General features: G+C 38.7%; 2 protein-coding genes across 6 annotated transcripts in view; one reads left to right on the top strand and one right to left on the bottom strand.

Moving 5' to 3' along the window:
* Positions 1-4,966, bottom strand: part of LOC134741964 (protein HIRA homolog) — a 49,695-nt gene extending 44,729 nt beyond the window's left edge. The window contains exons 1-4 of the mRNA XM_063674863.1: positions 4,837-4,966; positions 4,151-4,324; positions 2,241-2,405; positions 1,665-1,822 (exon numbers count right to left, since the gene is read on the bottom strand). Coding sequence (XP_063530933.1) covers positions 1,665-1,822; positions 2,241-2,405; positions 4,151-4,324; positions 4,837-4,873 — 534 coding nt within the window. The 5' untranslated portion in view covers positions 4,874-4,966. The remainder of the gene's footprint in view (positions 1-1,664; positions 1,823-2,240; positions 2,406-4,150; positions 4,325-4,836) is intronic.
* Positions 4,967-8,424: 3,458 nt separating this feature from the next.
* LOC134741934 (solute carrier family 2, facilitated glucose transporter member 3-like) lies at positions 8,425-22,509 on the top strand. Of its 5 annotated transcripts, XM_063674809.1 has the most exons (13): positions 8,426-8,643; positions 12,962-13,062; positions 14,189-14,363; positions 14,696-14,842; positions 15,201-15,361; positions 16,221-16,345; positions 16,767-16,907; positions 17,567-17,704; positions 18,092-18,291; positions 18,748-18,960; positions 19,894-19,996; positions 21,275-21,443; positions 21,968-22,505. In XM_063674809.1, the coding sequence occupies exons 3-13, from the start codon at positions 14,358-14,360 to the stop codon at positions 22,065-22,067; spliced, it is 1,503 nt and encodes a 500-aa protein (XP_063530879.1). In that variant the 5' UTR covers positions 8,426-8,643; positions 12,962-13,062; positions 14,189-14,357; the 3' UTR covers positions 22,068-22,505. The 5 variants fall into 5 exon arrangements, with proteins under 5 accessions (XP_063530877.1, XP_063530876.1, XP_063530879.1 ...); XM_063674807.1 differs by lacking the exons at positions 12,962-13,062; positions 14,189-14,363; positions 21,275-21,443 and adding an exon at positions 21,458-21,626 and having other exon boundaries at positions 8,425-8,643; XM_063674806.1 differs by lacking the exons at positions 12,962-13,062; positions 14,189-14,363 and having other exon boundaries at positions 8,425-8,643; positions 21,968-22,502.
* Positions 22,510-23,885: the final 1,376 nt, after the last annotated feature.

Raw genomic sequence — 23,885 nt, 5'->3', positions numbered from 1 at the left:
ACAAAAATAATTCAACAGTAATCTACAGCAACCAGTTCATGTATGATCAGTGATTTTGTAGTATTGGAATGGTACGAGTACTTAACAAAACGACTTTTCTTTTTCAGTTTTACATCTACCGTGAACCATATAATTTGACATCACCTAATAATAATTAGTTGCCCGTTTATTTTTGTATTTAATACACTGACAATTACCTGATTCAATTCGGCTTATATGTATAAAAACTACTAAATTGACCTACTTTTATATTATACACATAGATTTAAGATTAGATCCTAAGTATGCATGTAATATTGCTATGCCCCCACGGGGTCCATGTGGAACTACCAAGAATTTGTAATACCTATAAAACCATGGTTGCAATAAATAAATATGAAATATGAACCCGAAGAGGACATTTAAGTTTTTTGTTTACAAATGTAGTCACTTTAAATAAAAATAATTCCTAATTTTAGATTTGTTATATTTTTTTGTAATTCACCACCAGGAAAAAACTTTATTCAGTTTTTATTTATAATTTTTTTATTTATTAAAATAAATTGGGTGATTTCTTTTCATATGACACATTTCATATTAAAATCAGTGCACTTACTGCGGTAGAAGATTTCTTTTAAAGGATTTATTTGTAAGAACGTGCATAATTGAACTTAAATATTTCGTGAAGAATGAAAGGTATGGGTGTCGGGTTTTTTTGTAATACTTTTATATACTCAGTACTATATATATATTTATTAAACTATTCATGACAACAAACATTCCATAATATTTTTTTTAAGAAATCAAGTAAAAACTATCAATCGAGTAAGAAAAAAAACTTAAGATGCCGTTTTTTGCCAAAAGGGTTCAGTATATGTTTTATGAGTATTTTTTTATAAGTAATGTATATAAAGAGCTTTTATTTGAGATATTAAACATTGAAATCGGTCAAATAGTTAAGCTTGTAGAATTTTTTGAAATATATTTTGAAGAAATTTACACTCACATTCAAACTTTTATATTTCGTGAAGTATGAGAGGTATCGGTGTCGGGTTTTTTTTATAATTTTTGTCGAAAGTAATCAGTATATATTTTTGGAGTATTTTTTTAAAAGTAATGTATATAATGAGCTTTCATTTGAGATATTAAACATTTAAATCGGTTCATTGGTTTAGCTTGTAGAATTTTTTGAAATATTTTTTAAAGAAGTGGCGCCATCTCTGTTCCTAAGGGGTGAAACTTGCGCTGCTGCGGGTCAAATCACTCAGTTTGGTCCCTACTAGCACTGTGCAAAGCGGCTTGCTTTTATCATGAAGTGCAGCATCCGGGCAAAAAATGGCCATAACAAGTATGACTAACTAAAATGACTTTTGAATTGAGCAGTTTGGGTGGTAAATCGGTCATACAAACTGTCATTTTATGCTTAACCTATTCGACGCCGTGTCAAACACAAAAGCTGTCACTCGGACGCCACGTCACCGAAATGTCAAAACTGAAATTGAACTTTATGCACATGCACGTAGGTCTATGTTGCTCTGTGGTCTTTGACCGATTAATCCGTCTTTGGCGTTGGACCTGCGGTGCCGATATATCCGTCATTGGCGTCCAAAAGGTTAAAGCAGTCTTCAGGCTCCTTTAGGATGAAACCAGAATAGTTTTAAAAGAGGAATAAGGAAGAAACTTACAGGGTCCCAAGCAACACCTTTCACCAATCCAGTATGGCCGTTAAGCACACAGACCATCTCCGGGAACTTCTCCGCATTCCAGATGATGATAGTGTTGTCAACGCTGCAGCTGGCCAGCCACTTGTCTAGCGGAGACCAGGCCAGGTCCAGAACATCGCCTAAAAGATAAGGCATTTCCAGAGGCTCGTTTTGTAACACATATGTATATCCAATTTTCAAACTAGAGAAAAACCAATTTTAAAGTAAAGAGTCCAAGTTCAGGACATTGACTGAAAAATTATAAGGCATTATAATTGCAAAGGCAAAATTTTTTCATACTGTAATTCAATGTTGAAACGCGGTAACTCTATGCAAGTCATATACTGTCCGCGCGCGAATTCCGTGCACGGCTGAGGAATGTTAGGAATGTTGGGCGTCATGACAGAGTGCTGTCATTTTGTACATACTGGCGCGGCGCACACCCTCCCACTTCCTCGACCTCCGAATGCACGGAATTGGCGCGCGGACAGTAGTTTCGAGATTTTTTTTGGTTCTAGTATCCTACAAAATTTCTGTGTGGCATTGTTAAACAATTACCTGCATGGCCTCTCAAAGTGGCTATACATCTCCACGTCTCAGCTTTCAGCTTTCCAGGAGTACCATTGGCAACCACACTGAGCCCCCACACCATGACCAGTCTGTCGTCTCCACCGGAAGCCAGGTATCGGCCTGCATTGCTCCACCGAACACAGTTGACACATGCTGTAAAAATTGTGATACCTATATAACATCACATTTTTTTTGTCTCATGGTAAAGATACAATCACACAGTGTATCATTGCAAGTACTTTTTGAGTTTCCCAATAATGAGGGCTAACGCTTATGAATTCGCCGCTAGGGGCGCTAGTGTAGATGGTGGTCTTTTCCATAGTTCGAAATGTCAAATGTCACTTGTCACTTCAATGACTGACAGCTGTTCTTTAGTCTTTTGGACCACCATCAACAGAGGCGCCAACTGGTGAGCAAAAAAACGATAGCCCTCATTAACCAAGCAAGTGCGACCTGCCCGACCTTCTTCCCCAGGCTGTGGCTCCAGGTCGCACAGAACCGTGACGAATGGCGCAAAATGAAGGAGGCCTACACCCGAAGGGTAGAAAAGGGCTAAAGAGAGAGAGGGTAATAGTCGTCTTCCCCCAGGCAATTACAATCTTAACATGAAAAAGATCATAATGGACTCCTGCATTCTTCCAAGTTTGACATATGCATGCCAAACATGGGTTTACACGGAAAGAGCAAAGAACAAAATTCTATCTTGCCAGCATGCAATGGAAAGAAGTATTTTAAATTTAAGAAGAATACAAAAAACAAGAAATATAGACATCCGCAAGAGAACAAAGATAACAGATGCCCTGCAGTTTAGTCTGAAACAAAAGTGGAGGTGGGCAGGTCATGTAGCAAGATATCAGGATCAAAGGTGGACAAATCTTGTAACAAAATGGCCACGCCCAGCTGGAAAGAGAAGAGCGGGAAGGCAAAGAAAAAGATGGGCAGATGACATTGTACAGGCTGCGGGAAAAAAATGGATGAATGTTGCCACCGACAAAGAGAGGTGGAGACAGATGGAGGAGGCTTATACCCTTGGGGACCACTAATGTGGGATAAAGCTAAATAATAATAATAATAATTAATAAGGTCTAAACTTGCTTAAAACTTTACATTTATTAAGCTTGAATCTTATTATAAATAAGTTTTGCAAAGTTCTCTCAAAACTTATTATAATAAGTTTTAAATAGTTTTTAAACCTTCCATTCATCATATTAGTTCCTTTATTTATTTTCCTTCTCAGTTTATGTTTTTTACAATATGCATATAAAAGTAAAATATAAAAACACAAAACAATACAAAAAAATATAAACACATTATAAAAAACCTAACCTAGGGTGCCGCCAGCAGCGGGGCAGGGCCCAAGCTGCAGTTGGTCAGGGACACAGAGAGAGGAATTGACGTACTATACGTGCCCTGTCCAGAATTACCGCCTTCTGCATCTGACCCTTGATTCAACCAGCTTCTCTCTCTTCGCTATGAGACCGTTCGCTGACATGACTATTCGAACAATGATCGTCGAGTCAACATCCCACATTGCAGTAATCTCGTCAGCCAAATCTAGGTACTTGCTGGATGTGTCCTTCTCGGCTTTCATGAGATTACTGTAATGTGGGATGTTAACTCGACGATCATGGGGAATGGTGGTGTCTACGAGCACGGCCGGCGCTGCGATTGGTCTGTCAACTTATTATTATTATTAAGGGCAGCCTTCTAAGGAGTGAGCACTCTAAGGTTACTTATTTCTCTATGACATAAGTCAGCAATTGGAAAGCTATTGTAGATACAATTAAAATAAAAAATTTTCTTTGATGAACTGGAGTAATGGAGCATTTTCTTAGTTTTCCATGAAAAGTATCAGTGGATCCTATGGATTACTATTTCAAACGGCACAAGGGGCTTACCCAAATGATTGTCCATCTGGCACAACATCTTCGGTATGTTCGGGTCCACCTCCACATTTTCATATAGGACAGAGTTCAAGTTCCATACAACCACTCGCCCAGAGTCTCCACCCTGCCCACCAGTCGCAAACCTCTTCCCTGTAGGGTGGATGTCCACAGAAAATATTGGCTTATCTGAAAACAAGTTTACATTACAATTTAACACAATCCCAACAGCAACTATACTTGCTGATGGTACTTTATTTTTCTGGGAGCTGGCCAACTCAAGCCAAAAATATTCAAGTTAAACAATTTCAATTTTTCAGATATATTAAGAGTAGCACACTTTTGAAATGCTCAGTTAAACCCATATTGCGAGCCATAAATTTATTTACATAGTTATAATTTGCATGTACTTCTCATCCACTTACTAGAACAAATCTAAAAGCGTTTTTCCAATGTTAAATACATAATAAATGGCCAGCCACCTTTGGTTTAATACTAATTTGGTATTAAATTAACATTGAACAATAAACCATGAACTTCAGTCGAATAAATAACGGCTTTCAGTGATTATAATATAAGGTAATAATATTTTGCATTGTGCTAATTCTGTCCTATTGTTATTGTTGCAACTGCAAGTGCAGTTTAGAAAGGGTCGTTAACATTTTAGGGATAGAAAAAGTACGAAACATTAATGAACTTACCATCGTGATTAACCCAACTGGGTTTTAGAAGCTTCATTTATGGTTCCTGTTGGTTAAATTCGGTAAAAAAATTATAGAATTATTGGTTAAAATTCACTATTTATCTCAAGAAGAAACCCAAGAAGGGCTGACAGTGACATTGCCGGCATAACTAGATCCGTTCCGAAACTTGGATTCAATAATAGCGCGAAGTTAAATAGTTTATTTTAATAAAATTAGGTATGAAGCTTTTCAAAATGTAATTAATATGAAATCATAGAGTTATTTTTGTTATACTATTTAAATGTTCTACTAATGATAAAGTAAATAGAAATATATATTTGTATTAAAATGGGCACAAAAGTTTAATTTCAGAACATACGCGTGCTTTTAGTATTGCCATACTAAACTAATTACCTTGTTTACGTATACGAAATAGCTTAGCGGAACCCTATAAAAATAAATGCAGATAAGAACATTCAGCCATGATGGGCCCTCCACACTCGTGTGCGAATCGCGGCGCGAAGCCGCGAACGCGAGTGTGGAGTCTAGTTCGCTAATCAGAGAAATTGGCTCCACACTCGCGTTCACGGCTTCGCGCCGCGTAGTCTGGAGCGAGCTTGACATCTTGGTACCACCTTGGTACAGGAAATTTATTCCCAACTACGTAGACATAACCGCACCACTCGTGAAGCTGAAAAGAAGAAAAGTTCTTTTGAGACGCACAACAAGAAACACGTTTAAAAATCTCAAAGACACAAATACACACACACACACACACACACTTTTAAGGCTACCTTTACACTTTTTATAAAACTATATTACAAGGCAAGATCGAAGCTAAAAGAGGAAGAGGAAAACCACAAGCAAGCTATACACAACAACTAAAAGAAAAGGCAAATGGTTTTATAGGGATCTAAAGTACCTGGCCGAGGACCGCGAAGGCTGGCGCATGCTCCACCGACAAGAGCCATGCTCTAAATTGTGGTATTTTCTATAAAAAGGGACCTTATTGTCGATGGCGCTTACGCCGCTTAGGTTTTGGTCTTGCAAGCCCATAAATGTATATCCACAATAATAATAATAATAAGCCCGCAGGGCAGCTTGTGGCGAGCTGTTGGGGAGTGACGACCCCACGGACCCGAGTGCTCCAGAGAGTCGGTCAGGGTCTCCGTCTCCGGCGTGTCTTCGGCGGTCGGAGTGGACCCCAAGGAGACCCGCAGGACTCTCAGCTCTGGCTTGCCTTCATTGGCCGTCCAGAGGGGAGTCGTAAGAGCTATATGCTCCAGGGGTGGAAGTGAAAGATGCATAAGACGCGAGTTGGCACAGTGGCTGCTAACAGCCACTGGGTAGAAAGCGGCGCACACCTCTCGACACCCCTGAGCCGCTCACACCGGTGTTGCTCCTGGTCGTCTTCACGACGGCAGTTTCAGGGGCCCATCTAGTCAGCGGCAAGTCACCACCTGCCTCGATAACGTGTATTAACATTGTTATGGCAGGTGTCCGGAGTTCATTACAATAGCCCAGTCTCATTGCCCACCCAAACTTCAATCCATAGACCGGTATACTGTTCACTTTTTCTGCAATAGTCCCAATGCCTGCTGCGACCGGTTCATTGTTGCGCCTGTGAACGGGTTCCAGCAGGCGTTCTACATGACATTAAAGCTCTCCAAGGGGCCTCTACGTGTTGGATCTATATCCCCACGCAAGCCTATCAAAAGACCGGGATTTATAGGCCCGTGATATCCAAGGAGATACAAATAATAATAATAATGTTTGTCACATGTATAATGTATGTATGTGTACATGTGTATGTATAATGTGTATGCCACATCTGCCCCATATCCAGCCCCTCGACTCGACTGCCTAATTTTCAAGGACACAATTACGCTTGCTAAGAAATTTGGAAATTACCAAACAAGTAAAGGGGGTGTGGTGTGTGTGTGTGTGTGTGTGTGTGTGTGTGTGTGTGTGTGTGTGTGTGTGTGTGTGTGTGTGTGTGTGGTGGCTTTTCATTTTTTATGTACAAAATGTTCATGAAGGAAAACGTCGCAAGTAACTACAATAAAGGGCTTATTAGAACCACACGGTCACAGATTATATAATAGTTCAGTCGCCGGGCACTTTCGAATGCAGCCCGATGACTCTTGCTGGTTGCTGCAATATATATGCGAAATATAAAAAAATAGTTTGTGTAAATATACCAAACATCGAATATTTTTTGGCAATTCAAGACAAGTATTTTTACAATTCAAATACGATGTTCTGATATTTCATAACACGGAAATCGTTTTCCTTGTTATGAAGTCAAAAGAAACAAGTCATCGAGCCCGTTTGCAGGTGCCCGGCGACCATGTGGATCTAATAAGCAATTAAGGCCTAAATTCCCGTCCGGGTTAGAAGGTTAGATAACAGACTTAATATACCCCCATTTTTGTCTAAGTACCCTACTGTGGTAAAAAACCGTAACGGACCAGTCACTCCTTATATAGCGTCCCTCATTACTTAGGGACATCGGTACCCGTACCATGAGTCACTGACAGTGTCAAAACTGACATATACCTACTCTAACGTCTACGTAATTTACTTTCTATTAATCTCGCTAGCACTAATATGTCAGTACGAGCGAAATGTATAGAAAGTAAGTTACGTTCACGCTAGCGTTTATGTCAGTGCTAAACTGATGGTAGCCGTAAAGGTTCTTAAAACTATGTAGTCACCAGTTCACAGAGCCTACGCATCCTCCTTGTTCCTTTCAGCTGAGGCCAGTTAGCACCAGCCTGCTTAGCACAGGAGCGCTGCGACAGTATCTCGCCAGCAAGGTAGACTACCCGTCTTTTTATAATAGTATTAATTAAAAATAAATAAATAAATAAATATTATAGCAACATTCTTACACAGATTGACTAAGTCCCACGGTAAGCCTAAGGAGGCTTGTGTTATGGGTACTCAGGCAACGATATATATAATATATAAATACTTAAATACATAGAAAACACCCATGACTCAGGAACAAATATCTGTGCTCATCACACAAATAAATGCCCTTACCGGGCATTAGAGAGGGTAGTCTATCCCCCGGACGAAATACTGTCGCGGCACTCTTAGCTCCTGTGCTATTTAAGCATACTGGTTTTCTTTTTTTAGAAATCTTGTCACCTCAGCCTTTTTTGTTTAGATTGGCACATTCTGTTCCATCTTGTATTTTTTATTATTAAAGCTTATTTCCTTGTAGTCTGTGCGGAAAGAAGAGTCGTGGAATGTTTGGGAACCAATACATTCTATGATTTCTCTTTCCGTACACACTATAAACAAGTATGCTCAAAACTCTACTTCACGTTGTAAACACTACCGTATAGTACGGCTGATAGTTATTTAATTATTAACATAAAAAAAAGCACAAGGAATAAAGAGTTTATTTTGGATACACCCTACATTTAATTAAATAATATTTTTACGAAAGACTGATTTGTTTAAAATTCGGCAATATTTCCCAGGATATGATCAAGGAATATTACCGGGAACGGAACGGAAGCGGAACATCACTATTCGTTACCATCGCGATTTTGACAGTTGACACTGACAACAAACCAAACGCATTGCTGCAAATTTTGAGCTTTGAAAATTTTCGCACGCGCGCACATTATTACACTTATTTTCTAACTGGCACGGCATGAGAGGCGCTGAAACTTTGATTCCAGCACGTTTTCTGACTCTGATAGGCCACCTTTGTGTGCTAGTTTCCTTGATATGGGAGAGCCAGCAGAGCGTGCAGCACTGTTTACCAAGCCAGTATCACCAAAACTATTTCGAGACCTATCACAGTCGGTAAGTTCAATAATTATAGAAAAACCTAACAACCTTTAGATACATCATACAAATCGTAGATTAGCATTAATTGCAGCAGTGGCATTGAAATTTTGCAGGGTAAAAAGGTTATCGACCTCTATGCGGTTAATAGAATATATTATCTTTTCACGTAATAATTAGGCCGCAACATCAAGTCAACTTTCTGTTATCTTACGCCTTATTCACGCCTTTGACCATTGACTTATCTCATAATCAGTGAATATACTGATTATATATGTTTATTTACTTTGTGCATGCAGTGTTATCTTTAAATAACTGAAATAGTGAGAACAAAGTTTATCTTTGTATTTGTTTATACATTAGTAGGCATTGTTCTGTTTATAAAACATTCTTTGAAGTTGGGCCGCTACTTGCCGCTAAGTGAGTAAAGTGAGTCATTTGTTTTGCTTTGTCATGGAACAACATTGTCTGGAACCAGTACGGTTACCATCAGTTTGGCACTGACATAAACGCTAGCATGAACGTAACTTACTTACTATGCATCTCGCTCATACTGTCATATTAAGGCCAGCGAGATGTATAGAAAGTAAATTACGTAGACGTTAGAGTATATCTTAGTTTTGACACTGTCAGTGACTCATGGTACGGGTACAGGAAAAAGTGATAAAAAAAATACGAGACTATTATTACTGATTCATATAAAATGGGTCAATAGTTATTGTGTCCCGATCTGAGTTACCAATGTCCCATAATTTTTACGTAATTTATTTTGGTACAAACTACTATTCTCATGCTTAATAAGTTTATAAGTTTAACAAAATAACAGGCATTCAAATTACATGTTTGGATAAATGAATTAAACAATCCCATTGCATGTGTCAATAATTTGCAATATTCAAATAAGATTATAAGATTTAGTATTTGATTACATGGCATGTTTCTTTTCTATTACAAATGTAGGATCATATTGAAAGGTGTAACAATTATAAAACATCATACTAGTAGTATTATCAGTCCGAAGCAGATGGTATCAGTGTGTGTGTAATGTTAACAAGGGGCAGGTCTTTAGGGTTGTCACTGTCACATTAAATAAATAAAAATAAAAAAAACTGGGATTTATTACTTTGTGTGCAATGATAATAAATAAAGAATTGCAGAAATAGGGATTGTTGGATATTTATTCCACCCCAAAGTTTGCATTGTCATATCACAGAGCCCCTATGGCCACCTCCTGTGTCCATCATCAGAGGAGCTTGCCGGTACCATAACATTGTCACCCAATTTAGAGATGTATGTGAAGTTTTAGCTCAAGAAAATAATGGGAAGTGGGTCTAATTTACAAACAAACATTGCAAGTTAAATCAAAGCACATAAAAAGTAGACAAAAGAACTAGTACTAATTGAAATAAATCGGTATAGTTGGTCAGACCAAATTGTCAGTAAATAAGAACAAAAAAAACTATACTCATTTTCCTTTGGGTGCTTGTACTAGTGTAAGACAATGATATGAGTATGATTTTCTTTGTCTATGTTTGAAATGAGACAGTCCTGTGACAAACTATAGTAACACAAAATGCAGTTTAAACTGTGGCATACTGTACATACAAACAATTAAATCTTTTTTGAAATTAAAAAATATTACTTATTACTTTCACAGATAAGCAGTCTTTACTTGAGTAATAGTTTCTTATCCTGAAATAATAACATTAGTAATGTGGTTGCTCTACGAAACAGTAAAGCATTGTGATATAATTGAGTAACTTAAGGAATATTCTTTATTTTGCCTTTAGTAATAGCTTCAGAATACGGAAAAGAAGTGACCCTTATTAGCGCGATCAGAGACAAACAAGCTATATCCGATTATAATTGATAACTTCTGAAGAGTTTACAAAACACGAGGTATTATGGCGGACGCACAGCGTAAAGACGGTAGTGCGGGCAGTCCACAACCATTAGGCGGTCAGCCGACGTCAACGGTAATATTGCTGCACGTGAATCCTCCACACGTGACGTTGGACTTTTGTGCTTACCTTATCTTTGCCCTTTAAAAAGAAATTGGAGATTTGACGGAAAATAATCGTGTAAACAAGTTTAAAAACTAATCACATTCGTTCATTGTCTTTGGTATTTAAAAAGAAAGTTTCGGCGCGAAAACGTGTCGTATTTCAAGACTCGCACTCGCACGCGCCAACGAATTTTAAATTTATGGGTTCTACGGCATCTAGTGAATGGAGTGATGTATGTTATTTGAATCGTTTAATAAATTAACGTGTATTCTATTCGTATGTGTTCGTGTTTTTGTTTTAAATAAACACCTACGTAAAGGTTCAAGGTAAGTCGACTACCTATGTTGAATTTGGAGTTGTTAGCCATTAGGTTTAGGTAGGTACATAATCTCAACTCGTTTTAAATGCATTATTTATCGCCAACTGCCCGCGGCGACAGTCGTGTTCTGTTTGTTTTTTCGTTCAAGTGAAATGATTCGTGAACATAATGAGAAAACGGTATGTCTCTTTATGTTATGTCTGTATACATAATATACATATATTATGTTTATATATTTATAGTGAATTTATATGTAAAAAATCCGGTTTTTATTGCGTATTTCTTATTATGTTTTTGCTAATATTTTGTGAATATATATAACTGTCTGGGTTTTAGCAATTAAAATTTGTATTTGTTTGTGTATGTATTGTTATCTTACTTACCGCAGAAATCTGAGAATTTAATAGATTTTTTTTTCATTGTTTGAAATAAACAGGCACAGAATAAGTACCTGTCTCAAGTTAAAAATTTCTTATGGCAATGTAACAGTGAGCTGCGAAATTGCATAGAGAAATTATGCATGATTTCATTAATAAAGTCGCCATGCACTTTTGCGGCTGATAGTACTTACGTTTACATGTCACCACATACACTTTGCTTAATATGTATTTATTTATGTGTAGAGAGAGACCACGCCCCTCCCTGGTAACCACACACACTCATATCTAAAGTAATCAGGCGATTCAGGCGCAACTCACGCAACGCACACAAAAACTTTTGCTTCAATAAGTTAAACTAAACTATCATCTTCCATCGTGTTTGCTATCATGCATGCTGGATATGTAATATGTATGTAATCATCATGGCTTGGTTTTATTTTATTTTATTTTACTACGCTAACACATAACAAGCATGAACACACGGAAATATAGAGACCGATATAGCTATCTAAGATTTTTTTTAAATCTTGTTCGTAATACTAATAACTTTATCCGTATAATACTGACTTCATTTTACGAGCTATAATAGCGAGGTGTATGTTTCATAGTCCAGATAATAGGTTAATAACCTTTTATTGAAATTCCCGCTTTATTAATATACGATATAATCATTTTCATAACAATAAATGAACTATTAACCTCTTAATGACCATGAATGTTTACTGTGACCCTGTGACCATCTTTTTCTTCCGTCCTTTTTAAATACATATATAAATTACTCATGCCTGCTGATTATCTTTCTTCATCTTTATCTTTCGATCTTTCGGGCATCTTTCTCTTTTACTCCAATTAGAATGACTTACAATTTGCGAACTTCCGTGTTCGCGGTAGGCCCTGGTGGGTTCCCACGGCCCGTTGTTTCACAGATCTGACCGAACCGTCTCGTGTGATGCGGAAGGGTCCTGGTTTTTCCCAGGCTACCATCCCCCCACACAGTCCTACCGCTCTACTTGCCCTAGGCGCAATAGAGCCCAAGTCAGGTTAAAAAAAAGATCTGACCGCGCCTCAGATCGTGGGAACGGTCGTGGTCGCCTGTCGTCACCCACTTTCGACGGATAGCCGCACAGGCATCCACAGGCGTGCCTGACTTGTAATAACACGGGCCGTGGGAACCCACCTTCACTCTGACGATTATTTTTATCGTCTCCGTTGTTTGTACACATATGACTTCACTCGCATCATCTTGGAGCATTCCATGGAGCTGTCTAATCTTTATCTGCAATGTTCTGCCGCCAGTGCATAGCACTAGCAGGGGTGCAAATCTCCTCGCTTCGGGCAAACTGCTCCGTTGGGCTCAGCATTGCTCCGAGCAATTATTAGGGTTGGCACAACTTGACGTCCCTTTGCTTGCACGACCACAAATAGAACAGAATAAATAATAGTCCTACTGTCTGTACGGTAGGACTATTATTTATTCTGTGGCGGTACCCTCTATAATGTCCCGATAATCGTGTTTGTACGGGACTCACAGTAGACAAATCCGCTGAATGAACCTCTATAGAAAGTATTTCTTGTCATGTACCCATTCTACCCCATGGAAATCTATAACCAGGAAGTTTTGCATGTTGCAGGTTGGTCGCCGCTTACGCCGCGTCCATAGTGCTCGTTTTGATTGAACTGACTACCTTCATACTCGGCCTAACTATGTTCTCACCCACTGTCTCTATGATCTGTATCCTTTGTCAATAACTTTCGACCTTCTACGTCAATCTACTGTCCGCACGCAAATTCCGAAGGAATGTTAGGAATATTGGGCGTCATGACAGAGTAGTGTCATTTTGTACGGGCGTGACGCACACCCTCCCACTTCCTCGACCTCCGAATGCACGGAATTGGCGCGCGGACAGTAGGTACCTTCTACGTCAATCTATGCATTATGCCACCTTTGAACCTTTGCATGTACTTGTTACCTACACTATTATAGTATAAATATATCTTCAGGTATTATGCTTCTTAAGTTACGTAAAGTGAATTATTATTGTGCGGATTGACGTATGGGGTTTAACGCTAATTACCTAATGTTTTACTTGTTATTACTAAATTGTGCATGTGTGTCGTCATTCTTCGAATGGTTTAACTTCATTCTAATAGTACCTGACTTGAAATCATTGTGCTTATGACATGTTTGACTTGTTTTGTTATCAGTACATACCTATCAGTACATACCTATCAGCTTACCTATGTATCATCCTAATCCCAACCCAATAATCCTGTTTTTGTATACTAAATTGACAATACCAACTGTCGTTTTAGTGTCATATAAAGATAAAGCTTAAACTAACAAAACTTCCGTGAGACACAGCTATATTAAATATATTAAGAACAGGTCACTCACGTATTTTAAGGAGAAAAGCGCTCGACATGTTTCACTCCGTACCGAGGAGTGTCATCAGGAGCTCCGTCAACGCAAGCTCCTGACCTGATGACACTCCTCGGTACGGAGTGAAACATGTCGAGCGCTTTTCTCCTTAAAATACGTGAGTGACCTGTTCTTAATATATTAAAACTCATTCATATTTTGCTAAGGCAATGATTCAGTCACAGATGCAAGATGTGATGTTTTTTTATAAACAACTTAGCTCAGTCAATATATACAAATTACACTTAATCACAAGGAAGAGCCATCTTAGTATATTAAATTTTGTTAAATAAGATACCTACCATCGTCAACGCTGTTGAATAACCACAAAAGCTCGTAAACCTTATTGCAAAAACATTAGTTCCACCGAAGATCAGCTGTTCCACCGAAGGTCGGTTAAGAAGCTGTTAGTATATACATTTCCTGAACGACATACCAGCTATCGGTTGCCACGGATCCGCGTGCGCTGCGCTCACATACGGTGTGGTGGGCAGTTGGCATTGCGGCTGGGTGTGGCCGATTCTAGTCTTCGGTGCTGCGTTGCCTGCTGCTGCTGATATTATTGCCGCTGCCTCCGCTATATGCGCTCTTAGACGATAGATTTTATTATGCTTGTAAGTAATGAGAAATTTGAGCGCACATATGAATCCACCATTGGTATTTACGGGAGTACAGTCGGCCTGGCCACAAAGAAAAAAAAAAGCTGTCTAGTATCGCTGTATAACCCCGCCGTCTAACTAAGGGATATATGCAATAGTTTTGGTTAAAAACGCTTTTAGTGTCGATCTGCTTACTCTTAGTTAATTCAAATGTACTACAGCGGTCGCTTAAACCCGCTCCCCTGATCTAAACCTTTTATGAAATTTCCCTGATAAAATGACGTATTATGACATCGTTGGACTCACCTTTATATTTATAAATCAATTAATAACCAATATGTTCACAGCCTACAAACGAGCATCAACAGCTGACCAACAGCACCGAGTACAAGGCCGAATGGTCCTTCTACTTAGTGCTAGCTGGTGTCGCAACAACATTAGGCTGTTCTCTTCCCGTCGGATACAATATCAGTGTCATCAATACGCCTGCTGCGGTAAGTCGAATATTAGTCACAGACAAACAGAAGGACCTGCTTTTCCAGTGACTATTACTTGTTCAACAGTATCGCCTTTCCTGTCAATGTGACCGTAAAACTCTTTATTATTCAGAATAAGATTGTCGATAACCCAGGTTGCGTTTTGTAAAAGCCTTGTAATCAGTAATCGCTATCTGCCTCTTTTTCTCGCGAAAATGTTTGTAGCAGATATCGATTACAGGTTACACAAGCTTTTAATAAACCGCAAACCAGATGCTAATTTTAATTATCTCTAACTCTAACACATATCTCAAACGTGTCATTGCCGTCGCGATCTGCTGATCGTTGACAATAATAAACTGTTTTGACTTTACAGATAATCCAGAACTTCGTAAACGGGAGTGTGATCGAGCATTACGATGTGGTTGTTACTAAGAGCTGGATGAATGTGCTATGGTCTTCGGTGGTCGCCATATTTATTGTCGGTGGCTGCGCGGGTTCCATATTAGGAGCTTCGCTGGCTGACAAGCTTGGCAGGTTGGTGAGGTTTACTGATGTTTCGGCGAAAATTACTTGACAAACTTTCAGTTCCCAAACTATTTTTCCCATATTTTTAGTTGGGCGAAATTTCATTTCGCAAATTTACATAATCCAACCTAACCTAACCCAAGCTAGTACGTCATTTTCATTTCGCAAGTATGGGGTTGGGAAATGAAATGGTTGCGAAGTAAGGTTATGCCCACAATTGGTTTACCAAATGAAACTTTGGCGAAAAGTAGGTTGCCAAGTGAAATTTGGCGAAATAAATTTCGCCAAAAAGGAAGTACACCATTGGTGGTATTTTTATGACAGACTGATAAGTGATTATAGACACGTTTAATCACTAGTGATACAAAAGGGAGCGTGATCGATGTTGTTGTTACTAAGAGCTGGATGAATGTGCCGTGGTCTTCGGTGGTCGCCATATTTACCATCGGTGGTTTCGCGGGTTCTATACTCGGTGCTTCGCTGGCTGACAACCTTGGCAGGTTAGTTTTTTTTTATATGGCCATTTAATAATAGTCCCTGATAGGAAGCAACGCGACAAAATATGGCAGATTATTATTAGTAACAGCATTTTTACAAGAGTTAGCACAAAAGATGTCATCAATGATAGTTGGTGCCGTCATCAGTTTTAGATCTCGTTTCAATCGATTTATCTTATATTCGCTAAATTTGATTATTTTGTGTAGCTTATTTTTTGTGTACCTACTTATTTATTTGTAGTGTTAATTTTCTAGTTTATTTTATTGCGTCTTTTTAATGTTTCTATGAGAGCTTGAAAGTTTTTATCTGCCTATTTAAAAAAAATACCCCCTCCATATAACGATGACAGATGACCAGCATATCATTTCAGGAGAAAAGCGACGCTTCTGACGACTGTGATTTCGGTGGTTGGAGCCGTCTTGTTTCTAGGATGTCAGGCCGCGAACTCTGTGGAGCTGCTCATATTGGGCAGACTCATCGTTGGTCTATCAGCCGGTGAGTTATATAAATACATTTCTGTCCACTGTGATTTCGGTGGCAGGTGCCTTGTTTCTAGTATGACAGGCAGCGAACTCAGTGGAGCTGTACTTATTAGGGCAGATTTAGTGATAACACTGACACAGAATGGTTGGTAGCCAGTAACTTTAGTTTTGTTTTAGAAATTATAATCTTGTCTTATTCAATAAAAGTAAAAAGTAATTTCGGAAAAATTTCGTTATATGGGCCTCTGGGATTCAGGACGATACAATTTGCACACATTGGAATAAATGTCAAATGTCATTTAGGTAAAAAATATAAGACCCCCTCCAGTGACTGGCTTCTTTAGCATTCGCGGTTGACGTCATTCATCTTTAACGTAACTTGACGTCTCTAAATTTTTAAAGCTGTGTAATTAATATAGTGAAAATAATTTCAGGTCTAACCACGAGCATTGTGCCAATGTACTTAGCGGAGTTGGCCCCAATGGCCCTGGCCGGGGCAATGGGGGTCGTGTGCCCCATGGGGGTCAACGTCGGGGTTCTAGTGGGGCAGATTATGGGCCTGGACGTTATTCTGGGTAAGTCCTTACTGCTATAGTAATAGGGTTTGAATTCAAAGGTTTTCCCTATTAGTGTGTAGGATTTACTACCAAAGTAATTTAAGATTGATTTCCGTGGCATTGTCTTAGATCGTCTGAAATTTTAACCTGAATTACTTTTACTGGTCGTTATGTCTAGCGCGAATATATGAGATGAGTGCCTTTGTTGGCAATATAACAGTATAAATTCTTTTAGAATTTAAATAGGTACTTATAAAAATTAAGTGGAATCGCTCTTATCGCTAAATTAAGAGATATCTTTAAATAATTTTATGAGCAATCCTATACAGTGAAATCACCCAGTTAATTTATGTACGTCAGTGACAGGAATTACCCAGTTAATCACAGTAAATAGAATATTTTTTACTTGCTGGTAAAAAAAAGCTTATGAAACTTGCGTTCAGAAATTAAGTATTTTTGCGTCCGCTAGCGTGGGCGGGTGCACGGAGTGCCACTATGGCTCCTCTACACTATCGGCTATGATAGACGATGACTGGCGGGCACGATAGTGTAGAGGGTATATTCGGCAGTCCCCGCCACGCTAGTCATCGTCTTTCATCGCCAATGATGATTAGGTTTTAGTTTGTTAATAGTTAGTTTAGTTTTTAGTTAATATGTTAATATAAATTTTCTTTCAGGTGGAGTGAACGATTGGCCCTATCTTCTTGCCGCCTATGCTGTGCTAGTCATTATTTGTGTACCTGTTATTTTTATACTGCCAGAAAGTCCAAAATATCTTTACGTGGTTAAGAGGGAAGAGGAAACTGCTTTAAAAGGTAAGTTAATGATATTTAAAGAACGGCTGAATGGTTTTCACAAATACCTTTGAATGGCATCAAAGTGCTATTGGGTGATTCTTGCACTTATATTGTCCTTATGTTTAAATTTAAGCAAAGCTTTTGATGGCAAGCTTCTCGGGAAACTCGAAAGTTATGGAATTAAAGGAAATTGGAATGAATAGAATCGTGAATTGAGTTTTGTGAAGATCGAAACAAAAATAATAGTTTTGTTAAGGTAATAAAACATTGTACAAAATGTCGTAAAATTAAAACTGGTGTACCTCAAGGGAGCAACTTAGGCACCCTCTTATACTTGGTGTTCATAAACAACTACGGGATTAATGCTGTGAGTACACACCAGGAACTGAACCACTCACATTCCAGAACTGAGCCGCCTCCGCGCCGTATCTCCCAGCATCCTCACGGAAGACCTGGAGCTCCTCAGGGAAGAGGCGCGAGCAGCAGAGGAAGCGAGCAGCCTGCAGTGGAGCATGCTGCGCGTGCTGCAGGAGCCAAGGCTTCGGCTCGTGCTGCTGCTGACGTGCTCGATGCAGGCTGGGCAGCAGACCAGCGGGATTAATGCTGTGAGTACACACCTGGAACTGAACTACTCCCCCGGCATCCTCGCCGAAGGCCTGGAGCTCCTCAGTTTTGGGTTGTTTTTTTTTTCGAAATTCAATATTTATGACGGAGATCGATCATGGCTCGAGCTGGCTTGCCAGACTATGTCTTCTTTTATATTACTTTTTGTATGCCGGCGTGGAAAATATCAGTTTATAAGCGTACCTAATAAAAAAACCGGCCAAGTGCGAGTCGGACTCGCGCACCGAGGGTTCCGTACTTTTTATTATTTGTTGTTATAGCGGCAACAGAAATACATCATCTGTGAAAATTTCAACTGTCTAGCTATCACTGTTCATGAGATACAGCCTGGTGACAGACAGACAGACGGACAGCGGAGTCTTAGTAATAGGGTCCCGTTTTTACCCCTTGGGTACGGAACCCTAAAAATACATTTTCATTGTAATCATTGTTCTCAGGTATTCTACTATTCCGACATAATCTTCCGCGGCGCCGGGCTATCAGCTAAAGGCTCCCAGTACGCCACCATAGGCTGTGGGGCGATCAACGTGTGCACAGCGCTACTGATGATCAAGTTGCTGCCTAAGTGTGGACGAAGGCCGTTGCTGCTCGGATCTATATTAGCGGCGGCCATATGTCTGGCCGCGCTCGCTGTGTCCATAAGATTTTTGGTGAGTATGAAACAGCATAGACTAATGGATAGAGTTATTCATAAACGCATTACAGGCCGGAATTAGCTGGGCCTTTTTTATTTTTTTGTCAGATTTTGATAAAAATTGGTAGGTTTGAAAAGCTCCTTATTCCGGTCGGAATAAACACGAAATTCAAATTTGGGACAAAAAAATGTATGAAAATTCCAGCTATGAAAAATTCCATACGTTATCCGTATTCCGTAACTCAGTGGAGGATTTTGTAGGACATACAGTAAAATTACGCTTATGTTGTACAGAATAACGAACTCTATCCATCAAATCAAAATCTAAGAAAAATCGTTAGTCTTTATCTGTCATTTTGACTTATTCATTTGTGAGAAAGGGATAAAACATAATTTAACTAATTCAGTTTCGTAAAGTTTTATGAATAAGGGGGTAAAAAGATACAAATGTGTTCTCAAAGTTTAAATTTATTTACATGGCCAACTTGAGACAGAACAGCGTCCAACCTTAAATCACTGGCATCAGTCGTTACATTAACTGTTCGTCAATTTCTACTCACTTATTTATAAGTAATAAAAATTAAAACTCTATTTAAATATGTATTGTCTCTTTCTAACAAATATACATGGTAAACTGGCATACAGGGTGATTTTGGGGTCATGATACTGATTATCAAAATGTGTTATGATGGGCATACTAAATAAATTCCCCAAGGGACTATCCACAGTCTCGCGAAAAAAAATCTAACACCTTGAGCGCTCGGGTCCGTAGTAGACGAATAGACCCAAAGGTATATTTTTTCACGATTTTCATATCGGTCCCATGGGATACCTTCAGTATGACCATCTCAATACATTTTTGACATTCGGGATCACGACTCAAAATCACCAAGTATTCAAACGGTATTTTAAATTTGACAATGAATAACGGTATTTACGTATACTTCAGGACGCGCTCGCAGGAATGCCGTACGTATGTATGGCTGCAGTGTTCGCGTACGTGCTGGCTTATGGCTTCGGACTCGGACCCATACCGTACTTCATAGCTTCAGGTGTGTATGAGGATAATTTATCCCTTTAGGTAGTCTAGTAAACTATAGGGACAGCTTATGCGTCGCCAGCATTCCTATGGAAGGTCCAACGCTTAGCTCGCTCCTTAGTTGTCTCCCGGTCGTGATTGTGTTATTACATGTTCCTTAATTAAATCCTTCTGTCTTCGGTTACCGCGATAGTTACTCATGAAATAAAACTATGAAAACGGATTATATCGCGTATATTGAATTTATAACACATCCCGACGTTTCGAACCCTTTACAGCGTTCGTGGTCAACGGGTGACTGAGGAAAAATTACAAAGTGCAAAAATACCCACATACTAAAATAATGAACAATCATAGACTATAAACTTTAAGGCTGGTTGTACATGCAAAATCGGTTCATAAGGCTAGTTATACACTACAATTATTTTCAAGTAAAAATATATATATATATATATATATATATATACGCGATAAAAACTACGCCGGCTCCAACCCTACACCACGGACCCGAGAAGATTTAATTCCCTCCTAAATTGTAGGAGGGTATCCCAATAGTCCCAGTTTATAGTCTATGATTGTTCATTATTTTAGTATGTGGGTATTTTGCACCTTGTAATTTTTCCTCAGTCACCCGTTATAAATTCATATCATATCATAAATTCAATATACGCGATATAATCCGTTTTCATAGTTTTATTTCATAAATCCTTCTGCTTTCTTATTACAACTCCCAGATACCCCCGTATAAACCTTTTAGACGTATAGGCGTTCTTAGAAGGTTCAGTCGAAATGTTTATGATATGGAAATACAGCACAATCTCGCGCGTTTGGGTATTAGAATAGTCTAAATGAGTAGTAGATTAAATGGGTGATGATAGGTACAGTCGGCGATTAAAGCTTGCATCAAAGACGTAATTTTCGTATTTTTTATTAAATATGAGCGATGTTTGTGTTCAATTAAAGACTTTTATTGGGGAAGTGGGCAGACAGTTGCGGGAGAGTGGTCATGACCCTCGCTCCGGGTCGTTCCTTTTGCAAAGGTTGTCCATCGCTGTTCAACGTGGCAACGTAGCGAGCGTGATGGGCTCCTTTGCATCTGGAGGGGCGCGGGGCGCATTTTGTGAATAGTTTTTGTGTTTGTTAGGTTCTAGTTTAGGTTAAGATCTTTGTAATGTTTTATTTTGTATGACATGTGTGTTATAACTTGTAATTACTAACTATTTGTAAAATAAACTAATTAACAACTATAGATTTATATCCGAAAAATTAAAAAACTATGTTTACATTTCAGAGATGTTCGAAGTGCCCCCTCGTAGCGCCGGCATGGCGTGGGGCTCATTGGCCAACTGGGCCGGCAACTTCCTAGTGGGGATGACCTTCCCCGTCGTAAGGGACGCTATTGGAGCGTATTCCTTCATCATCTTCTCCGCTGTCACTTTTGCACTCTTCGTATTTCAGAGGTAAGTTGTTACAGAGATGTTCGAAGTGCCCCCTCGCAGCGCCGGCATGGCGTGGGGCTCGTTGGCCAACTGGGCCGGCAACTTTCTTGTGGGGATGACCTTCCCCGTCGTAAGGGACGCTATTGGAGCGTATTCCTTCATCATCTTCTCCGCTGTCACTGCTGCGCTCTTCGTGTTTCAAAGGTAAGATTTTTATATCACTGGTGGCAACTAGCCTGATAGCAGGGATCACAGTAGTAAACAGACTCCTGCTACCGTTTTTTTAAAGAACCTCATCAAAATTCATCAAATGAGAAAACCTCGACAAAGAGTTGGGGTAGAATATTATTTATTGCTTTATTCTGCCTTTTAGTTCCTCGCGTCCGTCGCGAATGTCGCGATATAGGGAACAGTGAGAGTCAAAATAATTGTAAGGTTACTGTGGGAATTTCCTATTGGGAATGACCTTTGGAAATGAACGCCTGTAACCCCGCGTGTAAGTTTTGGTTGTCACCTGGCGATTTATAAACATTATTTGGACACAGATTGTACTTCCCTGAAACACGCGGTAAGAGCCCGCTGCAGATCTCGCAGCTCTGCAGCCGCGGCTTCCGCTCCCGCCCGCTCGCCCGCCCAAGCGTCTGATGTCCACTACTACTTTAGCCAATTACTACTTTAGCCAATGACTACTTTAGCCAATGACTACTTTAGCCAATGACTACTTTAGTTAATGACTACTTTAGCCAATGACTACTTTAGCCAATGACTACTTTAGCCAGTGACTTCTTTAGCCAATGACTACTTTAGCCAATGACTTCTTTAGCCAATGACTACTTTAACCAATGACTATTTTAGCCAATGACTACTTTAGCCAATGACTTAGGGTCGGTTGCACCAAACTGTTTGTCATCGTTAAAGAGTTCGCTAAATTTTATTGTATAAAAAGTTTCATAGTAAACCGCCGCGCCGCGCCGGGTGACGTTAATCAGTCTGTCTAGTGCGGATGGTGCAACTGGCACTTATTATTGTGGAAAAGGTATAAAGTCAAACCCGCTTATTCATATAACTTTATGAGCCTCAATTAATTAATTAATTTATGTTTTATCCTTTTCTTACAAATGTAAATCAATATGACAGGAAGACTAACGATTAATAGCTAATTGAGGTTTGTAGTACGTTTATGAATTATGAATAGTCATAGGGAAAAATCGTGCCCTACCCCTATACCTCGTTTTTTTAGCATTAGAAAAAAAGGTCTTGCCGTGTCTCTTTATTGAAAATCACTTTTGAAAAATAAGTCACGCCAAATATGCAACAATTATAAATCAAATACGATCATTTACATTCTTTTGGTTTCATAAGTAATAGTTACTGATTTTTAAAAAGCGTTTTCCAATTAAAAGACGTCAAGATTGTTTACCTTTTTTCTAATGCTAAAAAAACGAGGTAAAGTCATGTTTTTTAGTAACTGAATTATCAAAATATTGTCTTCGGTTACCGCGATAGTTACTCATGAAATAAAACTATGAAAACGGATTATATCGCGTATATTGAATTTATAATACATCCCGATGTTTCGAAACGCGTATCGCGTATCGCGTATAAATATATATCTTTACTTGAAAATAATTGTAGTGTATAACTAGCCTTATGAACCGATTTTGCATGTACAACCAGCCTTAAAGTTTGTAGTCTATGATTGTTCATTATTTAGTATGTGGGTATTTTTGCACTTTGTAATTTTTCCTCAGTCACCCGTTGACCACGAACGCTGTAAAGGGTTCGAAACGTCGGGATGTATTATAAATTCAATATACGCGATATAATCCGTTTTCATAGTTTTATTTCATGAATTATCAAACTTTAACTTTAACATTATGACTTAAAACTTTGTGGGAAACAATAGAGACCCTTAGTTTTACGGTCTATGCTTATTTGAAATTTGTGTACATCACACATTCTGACTTTAATTGTAATCTCTAATGACTTTAATAATGTACTTAAATGTTTTTTTTAGTTGTTATTTGGTTAGTTTTTTTTCAATGGTCATTAATGGGATTAATGTATTAGTGATAAGTTTATTTTAATTTTAAAAGTAAATAAATCTTTAGGGTTCCTGGCCAGGAACTTAAATAATTGTTCAAGTTAGGTACATTTTATTTTAAGGCAATATATTTCTGCAGGTGAGAACCAAAACTTATTAATTGCATACAAAATAATGGAACAAAAATCAACCTTGTTTTGTTACTAGTACGGTTCACTATGGTATGGTTCATTGTTGTGGTAAAAATTACCGAGTTTTGGTTCATCTTACGATTTTATCACAAAAAACTGCTCATAATATTCTCGAATATTATTATTATTTTTAAGTTATTTTAAAACACTTCAAGTCTAGTCTTTTTATGTTCTTCAGGAAATATTTCCATAAAAACAGTGGGTGTCTCATTTTTTAATAATTATATA

The sequence above is a fragment of the Cydia strobilella genome, chromosome 6 (assembly GCF_947568885.1).
Source record: "Cydia strobilella chromosome 6, ilCydStro3.1, whole genome shotgun sequence".
NCBI classification, from domain to species: domain Eukaryota; kingdom Metazoa; phylum Arthropoda; class Insecta; order Lepidoptera; family Tortricidae; genus Cydia; species Cydia strobilella.
Note: the sequence above shows the minus strand (reverse complement) of the source record. Positions and strands in the feature narration are given on the sequence as shown.